General features: G+C 34.6%; 1 protein-coding gene across 1 annotated transcript in view; it reads right to left on the bottom strand.

The window, feature by feature from the left end:
- Positions 1-4484: 4484 nt before the first annotated feature.
- Positions 4485-12560, bottom strand: part of LOC126458422 (protein phosphatase 1 regulatory subunit 7) — a 76885-nt gene continuing 68809 nt past the window's right edge. The window contains exons 8-9 of the mRNA XM_050095459.1: positions 10361-10526; positions 4485-8959 (exon numbers count right to left, since the gene is read on the bottom strand). Of these exons, the coding sequence (XP_049951416.1) occupies positions 8892-8959; positions 10361-10526 (234 nt within the window). The 3' untranslated portion in view covers positions 4485-8891. The remainder of the gene's footprint in view (positions 8960-10360; positions 10527-12560) is intronic.

Here is a 12560-nt window from a genome sequence, read left to right as displayed (position 1 = left end):
AAATGAGATATACCTCAAAATTCTTATGCACAATTAGCATCATTAGTCAAAGCGTTTCCCAAAAAATCATTGGGATATTTATTATATTTTGGTACTGACAACAATACTTGTGATAGTTTGAAAAACGGACCACTATTTCACTGCGGTACCATTTTCTTTGGAACTACTGACTGCACAGCTTGGAAAAAGAGTCAGAGTACAGACAACATTCACGTAAGTGTTTTATGTCTCCAATTTCCTTCCCTGATGCTGATTTGTGAAAAAGACAAGTAATTTATTTTACTACAACAAAAATATTTAAAAATGTAGCTCAAATATCATCGACATCATCATCATCATCATGTTATAAATTTTTCAGGAAATAGTAGGCAAGGGAGGTAGAGGAGGTCGTTCTAAATATCTGCATCAATTTTTGTGAGTTTAAGTGTACCTGAATGGCGAAAATTCAAGTTTTTGGTAAATTGCAAAAGAAGATTTACAGATTTATTAACTTACCACTATGCTCATTTAGAACATTCCAGCTGCATACTCCAGTTGTCCTCTTGTTTCCTTATCCTCCATACTCTCTCTCTTCATTCTTTTCTTTATCCTTGACTCCTTGGTAGCAGCTTCTGCAGCTTTCTCTGCTTCGGTTAACCACCGCTTATCGATAGCAGTTACAGCTGAAGCCATATTCCTTCCCATCTGGATGTTCAATTCCTTGAAATTGCACCATCACTGAATGTTGTTATTGCATCCATTACACCAATCTTCAGCACGGTCAACCCAACAAATACAGTTTTGGGTATTCACTCTCATACACAGCTGTTGAAGACCATGCATACATTTCCGAAGTAGATTTTTATTTGCCAGATCCCTGTACATAGGCCTAATTGCCTCCATTACAGCAAGTGGTAAGGAATGCTTGTGGGTATATCGTATGCCTGTAGCATTGCTCAACCAGTATTTGCACCACAAATCTTCCCCTTTTGGACACAAACCATGGTGTGGGGTTTCATTTGTTGACACTCTGTGAAACCATGTTGCCCAAACAGCTTGTCTGATGTTCTCCAAATCTCCTTATTGCTAGTCTATAATATTGAGTCAAAGAATCAATTTCACTTTTTGTAAGACCACCTACGTGTTTTCTGTCTGACAGTTTTTTTCCACTGGTCTTTGCATAATTTTCTCACCCGAGCTCCCATTATTTTTTATATATGTCCAACACATTCAAGTTTTTCTATCAGAGTGTCCCCATATGGTTTGTCATTAACAACAGTTGTGTGTCCTTTACAGTCTCTATCCCCAAGGTAGCCTACATACCTCACACCACGACTGACAGCTGATCTTCTAAAAGTGTTTAGTACTATTTTTCCATTTGGGCCATCAAAGTTCTTTACACAAACATGGGTTCCAATAAGTTTACTTGAACAACCCTGGCAGTGCTTTGTTAGACATTCATAATCTAGTATCTTACCAGTTTCAATAAATGTGGCAGTTACAACCCTAATCAAAGTAGTATGACCTCTCTTCTGCCAAGATCCATCAAATGCTGCTACAATGTCTGTATTCTCAGACAAGGCTACTGCTTCTTCTGCTGCTCTTTTCATGGAATGTTCACTTACACCACATAAACCATTATGTATTAATTTAATGTATCTGTCAAACCTCAGTGGAGGTGGAGGCAAATCCATCACTGCACAAAAAGTCTGGGCAGCTCTCCTTTCCCTTCCAATACATCGCATTGCATAAGGAAGCTGAATATTTACAGTGTAATGTCGACAATCAGTTACTGGCGATTCATAGTATCACTGTGCATCTTACATGAGTTACAGGCAATCATTCACCGACTTGAAAGACCCTTCCTTGCTGAAATGTCCTCAGAAATGTCAATACTATCTTCACAATTGCAGTACTTGCATTTCACAGCACTATTCTAAAGTCTTGACAGCATATTTGGGTTCACAATAACATTTTCATCATTACTGCTGCTCACTATGCTACTAGGCTTGTTCTTATTACATCCAGAAAGTGAAAGTTTACGTCTAGAAGCACTGCCTGTAGACACAGTTTCCGCGGGCGATTTTTGAAGCAACTGATGTGTATTATTTGGTTGTGTTTGGAACTGGTTGCCACAAAACTTTCGTTTGGGGCTAAATTTCTTTACTCTCGGCATTTGTAACACAGGAAACACAAACACAGATACAAAACAACACACAATAACTACAAAACCACACACGTATGTAATTCCAAAATCATATATTTTCAGATCTTCGTTTACATTTGAACCATAACCTTCTAGACATGCCTGTACTTTGGTTCTGGGAGTCAGTGCATTCTAGAATACACCTGTGGTAACGATCCATAACTAATGACGGAAAAAAACAGACGTACAAAATAGTGCATCATGTATTCTGACTCCCTTCAAACTGACAGATGGGCGTGGCCCCTGTGCAACATTACGTTCAACCTCAATTTTAGAATGAACGGAAAATGATAATGCCCTTAAACTATAAATTTTTGAAATCAGCATGAAATGCTCTTTTCTATAGACCAAGAAAATTTTTCTCAAATTTTTGGTCATTTTCATGAACATGTCCCTGTAAGGGATCTGCTATATGGTGAGATGTTACATTTACTACTTTCATTATCTAACTTACACTGAATGGTTGCAAGAAGCATTGAGAAAATGGGTTGCAAACAAACAGGAAAGCACACGTCTACATCTACATCTACACTCCACAAACCACATTACAGTGACAGACAGAGGGTAATTCTGGTACTGCTATCATTACCACCCTTTGTATTCCACTGGTGAATATTGTGAGGGAACAGATACTATCAAGAAATCTCCTTATGAGCTCTAATTTACTCATGGTCATTTTGCAAGATGTTTGTGGGAGGAACCAATATATAGTCTTGAGTCTACTTGGAATGTGCCCTCACGGAATTTCGACACCTCTCTCTCTCTCTCTCTCTCTCTCTCTCTCTCTCTCCTATTAATCCATCCTCAAATGGCTCTCGAATTTATGAACAATACTCAAGAATCACTCAAATGAGTGTTTTGTGAGACACTTCCTTCATAGATGAATTACATTTCCTTACAATTTTTCCAATGAAACTTTTTCTAGGTTCTACTTTTCCAGAAATAATTTCATGTGGTCATTCCTACTTGGGTTACTCTGGTCAGTTACTTCTAGGTATTTTGTAATTATTACGATTTCCAATGCTTTTTCACCAATAATATTACTATTAATGGATATGTTCACCTACTTACACAACACTTTACAGTTATCAACATCCAGGGTCAACTCCCAGACCCTACATTCATTGTCAACCCTCTACATGTCTTCTTGCAGTTCACAAAACTTCTGGCACTGCAACATTGACACTGACAATAACATCACCCACAAAAAGCCTCATGAAGCTTCCATTGTTAACCACTATGCCATTTACATAAATTATAAACAATAATGACCCTACAACCCTCCTTAGGGTACCCAGAAATTACAACATATTTTTATATTGTCCCGTTGAGAACATGCTGAGTTCTATCTACAAATATGTCCTGAATTCAATCCCAAACCTGTTACAATAATCAGTAAACTCCTATTTTGTTCACTAAACAAAGGTGTCAAACTGCATCAATGTCTTCTGGAAATCAAGGAACTCAGCAGCAACTTTGAATTTGTTAGCTTCACAAAACCTCTGTCTGTAGAATGCACATTGATTTTTATAGAGAAGAACTTCATTATCTAAAACAATCGAAGTGTAAGCGTAAAATGTGTTCTGTGACTCTACAAATCACTGACATCAGCAATATAAGTCTATAATTATGAGCAGTCTTGATGATCTTTCTCGAAAATTGGAATGACATTCACTTTTTTTCAACTGCTTTGCTGCCCCAGTGACTTTTAAAAAAGATTGTTGTCAGAAAGGGAGGAAGCTCCGTCACATAATCTTTATAGAATCTCACAAGTATCTCATCTGGTCCAGATGTCTTTTGATTATTGGAGAATTTAGTCAATTTTTTATTCCACAATAGGCCTAATTATCTCAATATCTGCCATTTCAACAGACCAAATTTATTGTATCACCTTTCTCTCTATCATCATCTTCAATTTCGGTGCCAGTATTGTCACTGAGCAAATTTACATAATACCAATGTTCATAGGATTCTTGGTCAGACGAGTTAGGAAAATTTTAATTTCCAATTCACTACACTTGTTTTAGATTTGACCAGCTTGATTCTGTTAGTAAGGGTTTTATTTTGTTTTAATGTGTAATGAACCCCTCTTTGCTTTTGTAGCAACTTTCTAATATAGCTACTGAATTGTAACTGGTTTTTCCCATCCCTTGCAACCCCAACTGCAGTTACATAATTTTCTGAGTGCATATTAAAGTCCCTGTCTGAATTTCTGAGTTTGCAGAATTCATTACTGAGATAATACTGACCAAATTGTAAATCTTACATCTGTAAAGCATAGGAAAATATAAATTGGATATGTTGAAAACATAATTACTATATTTGATGCAAACTGAGACACAAATTTTAAATACAGTCATTCACAAATAAATGTAACATTCAGTGCAACTTTAGAGTAACAAAATACAGTTATTGAACAATAATGAACTGAGCTGTGACAACAGTTGTATTACATGTTAAAAACTACTGTGATGGGTGCTATAAATGGTTTTCCTTTCCACTTTTCTTGGCTATTTCATAATGTCAGATAATTGTAGTAAATTATTTGCATTCGATAACATTTAAACTGGACATTGTAAAGATAACAAGCGGATAAGATATGTTAAAAACATAAGAGTTATAGATGCTCCACAGATGTCATGACAAAAGACATTACGCGTCAAAGTAAAACAACTATTGTCCAGATATCTCTGTTGTGAAATGAAATCAACATTTCATTTGATTATCATCACTAATGAAGAACTGATCTCATCCCTTGTTTCTCCTACATTTGTCTAGTACTTAATGATATTCTCTTTTGTTCATTTGCTGATATAACAGAGGAAGGGCCCACATATTACTTAAAATTTACACGAGTAAAATAAATCAGTAACAATATTCAAATAATATTGTTTAACAAACTTTAAAAAAGTCTAAACCATTACTTGCAGCATTGGAGCTACCAACATATTACTCAATGAAACATAGACTTCTCTGCAAGAACACAACAAATAATGGCAAACAAGTAGTAGTTTTTTTTCTGGGTCAGCTATAAACGTACCAGTTGGTAAATGAATAATATATATGACGTCCACAAAAAATGCCTCAATATGCGAGTTCTATGATAGGGACATGCATGAACTGAAACCATATATGAATTCCATGAGAAATATGTGAACATGTGAGTACTAGAACATGGATGTAAATGAATTACTGAATACATGGCAAAGCAAAAACTGATAAATAAAGGCAGATAATTAGGAGTATGGTAGCCTTGCACAAATAACAGAAATTTACAATACTCAAAAACAAAAAAAAAGTATATCAACTGTAATTATCTGCTTAGGAGCAATAAGTAAACTCTCAAGTTAAGTCAGTTACCACAATCCTTTCCACCTATGTACCACAGAAAACATTGAATTTGTTGTGTTGCCATACTTCATAATTCATATCAAGTATTATTATCTACTCACACAGTAATCTGTTCATTATTCTTAAGGAGTCTTCCCGATCAATGACCAATACAAACTTCCTGAAATCCCAATGCCTTAAGGGCCAGATGACAGGCTGGTAAGAACTGTTCAGTTTCATCTAGCTTTACCTGAAATATATACTAACTCTGCTTTTGATATGTTAAACTCATTATCACCACATTTGCTATTCCAGTGACTAAAATTTCAGAATACAAAGACAACAGTGGTAACATGTGACTAGATTTTACATTCAAAAGGAGAGACTTTAGTAACTTTAAAAACAAGCTACACAATCACCTACAAATATTTCTTAAACTAAAATCTAACTGAAATAAGATGAACAGTTGGAAATGTCATTGCCTGAGTGTATGACAGTTAACTACATCTTCCATAGATGTTCACAATGACAATTTTGATACAGCCAAGTAATCTAAAAATTGCACATGAGCTATGAAAATAATCCACTTGTGTGATGCACAATTACTTCATAGGTTGATTGGAGACACGACCTCCATCCATGGGCCATTTTTTTTTTTTCATTCCAATGACTACTCTTACGACTTGTGGAGCTGCCAAAAAGCATCACACTACATAATTCAGTTTCAAACAATGAACTGGCTTTGTGCAGATTTAAATTCACATTTCTATACAGTTAGAACACTGATGTTATCTACCACCTAATCTCTCCAATGTCACTGCTTTATTAAAACTCATACAAATTAGAAATTCCATTTAGAAAACTTCTGATTAAATGCATATTATTCAGAAGAACTCACAAAACTTGAAAATTAATCAGTATAAATTATAGTACAGATGTTGTGCTATCATATATGATAAAGTTTGTACCATGAATTATTTTGGATACAGAACAATTTGCTTGCCAATAAAAACTTGTGCTACAACTTTTGGTACATACAGCATCGACCATCCAGCAAAAATTGTGATCTAAATCAGAAGAGTTGCAATAAGATCTCCAATAGTTTCACTATTCAAAGCTGTTGTCTTTTGTACTATTACACATTGTTTGTATTTCCTGAAACATACATTGACACACTGGAGGAGAAATTAACTTTCTCTTACAGTAATGGGACTCAAATATGGTGTTACATAAATGAAAATTAAAAATTACTAAATGACTTGATTGATATCATGTAATTCACTTAATGTCTACAAGAAAATCGGAGACCAATTAGATAGCTGAGACTGACTTGTAGCTGTAAACATTTTTTGAAGCATTAACATATTTCGTGACAGTATCCACCAGAATTTGTTGACTACTATTGGCAACATTTATGAGAAAAGTCATGAGAGCAGAAGACACTAATATTCAACGATGCAAACAAAGTGCATAAAACATAAAAGCAATAAATTTACATTTGAAATGTGAATAGCCTCATTTATCAAATAAAGTGCACTGTTATTCAAAATGTATAATTTTTGTCATTTACTCATACAAGTCACCCGTTACAGCATTTATTCGTAGAAGTCCCCTGATAACATTTCTCAAGTCCTGGCAATAATATTCCAGAGGCAATCTCTCTCTCTCTCTCTCTCTCTCTCTCTCTCTCTCTCTCTCTCTCTCTCTCTCTCTCTCTGTGTGTGTGTGTGTGTGTGTGTGTGTGTGTGTGTGTGTTTGTGTGTGTGTGTGTGTGTGTGTGTGTGTGAGAGAGAGAGAGAGAGAGAGATTTTATACTTCCCACTAATGGTTTTCAGGTAATCTAAACAGTTGGTGCAATTTGTTTCACATATACATGTTTATGAATTTGGTCCCAAATATGACTCTGCAGATAGTATCAACTATTTTCAAGGAAATCAATGTATGCTTACAACTTTCTGTAGAGGATAAAGATCCTATCCACTGTTCTGACTGTCTATGTCAGAATGAATGCAAATATCGGGTACAGTATTCTCATAACATGTTAAAACATTATAAACTGTGAGCCAAAATTTCAACAGGAACTGTTTTATAACAGTGCTTTACAAATAGCTTCAGTGTATCCTCACTCAGGGTCATTTGCAGACAATGAAGGCTAGAATAAAGTTTTCTTTTAGAACACTGACATTGTTTACAAATTCCCACAGCTGTCAATAAATATCCAATTGCAATGTAGAACAAACAAGAAGAATATCTGTCCAACTGTTGTTATGATAGGATTCATGAAATAATTTGTTTCATAGTTGACTCAAAAGCAGTCTCAAACATATTTTTGGCACAACATACTCTTCCACGTTACTGCCTATGGAATGAATCACTAATTACCCACTCCTTCTTCTAATGAACATTAGAGAGAGAGTAAAGGAAAATTCACCTGAATATTATCATTGGCATATTAATACTTTAAAGCTGCAAACTGATGAACTGACCATTCCCATTAATCTGAAAGTGACAATATCACTTATTTACACAAACATTAATCCATTTTTACTCTTCTCTAAAGCTGTTATTTGTTTTAATAATATCTCAAATGAAAATATTATGGAACAGCTTATGAACAAGAATCCAGTTACAATACCCTCACCATTTACTTTCTGTTTGGCCATTATATCTGGAAGCACTTTCTTCTGAAATATGCGGTATATGAAAGGAGATTTTGAAAATATTACACATTATCTTCGGTTCTATTCTAATGCAAGCATAAACTCTTTTAGCTCTTTAACATCTGTCCTTTCTGTAGCAGCATTGTTCAGAATTCATAAATATGGCACATTATGTCACAACAACCACAAGTAACTAGGGTGCCCTGCCTATGAGTCATGTAAAGAGCGTACACAGTCTCATAGCCCAGTACGCTTCTCCGTAACCCAACAAACTTCTCTCTATGATCAAAGGCAGTTTATTAAAATCTGGATTTTAAAATCTTAATACAAATGGCAGTAACAGTAACCAGTTCTTCTTGCCATAACACTGTCTTTATTTCTTTACAACATGAATTTCATTGATCTGGACATGATATAACGTGAGGGAAACCAACCAGAGAAATCCATCGTGACAAAGGTCATCACAGGATGAGAAAAGTACCCTCTTCAGTGTGGTTACAAGTTCTAGTTACATTTCAACAGCATTACTGTTTCATGAAGGTGGTTCTCATTGTGATTTTGTTTGCATACTACATTAAATGTTGTGCATCACTATGAAAATAATTTAACAAAGTAATGCTAATTGCTGAAATTACAATTTCTAAAACTGTGCAAACCACACTGTTGTACAGTCTGTCTTCAGCCCGTCCACTGTTCCAGTCTTATGAGGAGATAACTTATGAACACCTGAAGCCAAGTGTGTGATCACCAGCCAAAAACATTCCCCCATGTGTGGGCGACACACCTGTAAAATTTAATACAGGCATGATATACATTCAGGACACAGATCAAGAACTTTCATTTTTACTCCTTCAACAATTTTTACAATAAAAATATAGCAGTTGTCTGCTTTATAAGGAAGATAATTATTACTCTAAGAAGACTCCAAGACCACATTATACTAAATGTTGTTCAGACAAAGTAAATTGATTTATCAAACTTTCAGACTAATAACTGCACTCCCCCCCTCTGTTTTTAGAGGAACATTTCCAACAAAATCAGTTTTTGACAGACTTTTGTAAATGGCAAGTGCAAATTTAAGAGGCATAAAACCTACAAAAATGCAAATACATTCTATATCATAACAACATAATGAAACCACTTTAAATGATGTAAATCTTCAAAAAAGAAACTTCTCACAGCTATGTCTGTTACCAGAACACTCTCAGAATGAGGCAGGGCAGCAACTCCATAATATTTTTCTAATTAACATGTCAAATCAAAGACAACCAACGGCTGGTAGGCTCCATCAAAATACTGGGAACCAATATGGGAATGACATATGTGATAAGCACATATTTGAAGGCAAAGAAATGATGTCACAGTATTATATATAATAGTAATAATAATAGTATTATTATTATTAGTATTATTAGTAGTAGTATTACTATTATTATTAGTAGTAGTAGTAATAACAACACAAGTAATAACAGATTAAAATTAGGGGTTGAGATCCAAATGATATATGCAAAATACAAGTATAAAGGTGGAACATTAAAGGTACTACAACATACTTTTTTCAAAATTTTAAACTAATTATAAACTGTAGTTACAAGTTCAACATTCATTGTCTCATGCTTCAGTTACACTGTACTTTCTGCACAATATTGTTATTTTGAAAAGCACAAGCACACAATGCCATGCAAACCTTATTGACCATATTATCAGCTGTGCAATATATACAATGCATTTTTTGAAATGACAAAAGAGCCCATGAAACCACAATTAGAAACAATGACTACAGAAACCACGTAGACGAAAAACATTTGGACACAATGATTTTGAAATTAACATCAATTATAAGACATTGATAGTCAAAGGACAAATAGAACCATGCTACATTATTTCAATAACATATACAATAGATATAAAAAGTAAGATTCTAAATTACAGATTAGAGTCAGACTTCTATAATAACAAGCTTCTTACAAATAAAGCAAAGCTCAAGAAATGAAACTATGACAACAACGTGAATAATTCAGTATAGTCACAGTAACTATATTTCTGTTAAAATATTTGTAGCAATGAATACGTTAGTAGAAAAATGTTACATATTATGCATACAATGGTATTCACTGTAACATTTACGCCCATTTAAATGTAGGTAAAATTTTCATAGCAATAATGATTTCCTCGCTTCACCTACATAGTGTGGCATCAATCTGCGAAATCCAGGGAAGCATTAATTTAAGTTTTCTCCTGTAGTTGACATCTTTCGACACAGGATTGCGTTCTAAATAAACGGTGACCAATCGTCTGTTGCGTGTCAACACTTCAACGTTAGACCAATCATCAACTAGATTGTCATTCATCTACAAAAGAAAATCACACATATAAACAATGAATCATAGAAAAGAGAAATATCATTGTAACAATGGAAAATCATGAGTCAGTAAGTACATGCGGACAAAGGGGAGGGGGAAAAAATCTCAGATCTCCCAGTTAAAAATGCACTTTTTCCCACATCAAAATACATTTCTTTCAAGGTGAAAATACACTTTTTCCATGATAAGACAGTGTACTTTCCCATAGAACTGTAAAAAATCAATTCTTATACACCAGTGTAGAACTTCCCAGAACTTCAGTAAATGAAACACAGTAAGGGAGGAAAAAACAAAAAAAAGAAGAAAGAAACATGTTTTGCAAAGATATTTGATGTGCAGCGACACGTATGCTGCATATTTTCGTATTATGAAATTATAAATTCAAATTCCACCAAACACAGCACTTTAGTTTCCGAAGCATTGAAACAGAGATTGCAATGCGCTTTTGTAAGCCAATCATAGCTCATGTCACGTGATCTCACCAGCCGATGACAGCAGACATTCAGAGCATAGCACACATGATGTAGTCAGCCATTAGCAACATCACCGTTACGTCGAGTGAATACACATAGAGGAAAAATTAATGGTTTAAATTAATGTACATAGTGTAACTACTTGAAAAGCTAAGATTTCACGTACAATATTGGTCTTTTTAGCGTGTGTTCACTTTAAGATACATCACACAAATGTGCCATTAAAATTTTAAACAATGACATTAATGTCTCTTATTTATGGATTCTTCCGTCGCTTCTTGATAGAACAATTCCATATTGAAGGTTGAATAACACTTAGGCAGTTTGTTGTTCTACTTTTTTTTATTTGTATGAACTAGTTTTCGGCTTATTAGGCCATCTTCAGATAACTACTGGCTATTGTTTACAAGGAGCTTGTGTTCTTACGAACCAAACATTTTGGACTAAGATACAATGCACTTACATACGATCTTTAGTTGTGGTATTGTCTTTGGAATTGTCAAATGGGTCTTTTGACTTTATGTTCTGTAAAAATGTTCTTTAACTTAATAAATCACATTTTATGGTTTGTCAGCACCATGTATGACAACAATTAGAATTATTTAGAATACACATTATTACAAAATTACAATTTTTTGGCATTTGTTGTGAACAGTTGCACTGGACACAAATTGTCGGCTGTACAACAGCGATGTTTTCTTTGGGGGTTACATTTTGTTATTAGAAAAATTGTGCTTTAATATATACCAAAATATTACATTGTTACACTTGAGTTACAGTTAGGAATGTAAACAAATAAGGGATATTACATTAAATTGGGGTGTGAATTTGTTTACTATTGGGACACTTTGTGGTTAGTAGCAGGTTTACTTTATTGTGTAAAGTTTAAGAGTGGTGATGTGTTCAGTTGCAATTGGTCATTTAGAACCAGCTGGGGATTTAGGGCTAAGTGTTTGTTAATTTAAAGTGCTTCTAGTCGGCTGAGTTTCCTGCCTTTGTTGTCTATATGTAGCACTTCTGTGTGTGTTAGATATTTGTGTCTTTCTTTGAGCACATGTTCAACAAAGGTGGAGACTGATTTATTTAATCTCCAGCTGCGTTCATGTTGTCAGCCTTGTTGATATGGCCCGGCTCGTCAAAAGACCCATTTCACAATTCCAAAGACAATACCACAACTAAAGATCGTATGTAAGTGCATTGTATCTTAGTCCAGAATGTTTGGTTCATAAGAACACAAGCTCCTTGTAAACAATTGCCAGTAGTTATCTGAAGATGGCCTAATAAGCCGAAAACCAGTTCATACAAATAAAAATAAGTAGAACAACAAACCGCCTAAGTGTTATTCAACCCGCAACATTAATGTCTTGTCTTCTGGGCTTGAAATTATTCTAAGCGGCTGGTACTCGAAGTGTTAAGTTTGAAATGAGAGTCAAACTCTCTGATTTAAGAAATTTATTGCACATTCTCATACATGACATAAGTCATCTTGCGTGAAAGGAAATTTCCTTTGAAAATAATGATTTTTGAAGAACCATTTGCAATATTTTCC

This window comes from Schistocerca serialis, chromosome 2 (genome assembly GCF_023864345.2).
Source record: "Schistocerca serialis cubense isolate TAMUIC-IGC-003099 chromosome 2, iqSchSeri2.2, whole genome shotgun sequence".
NCBI lineage: Eukaryota > Metazoa > Arthropoda > Insecta > Orthoptera > Acrididae > Schistocerca > Schistocerca serialis.
Note: the sequence above shows the minus strand (reverse complement) of the source record. Positions and strands in the feature narration are given on the sequence as shown.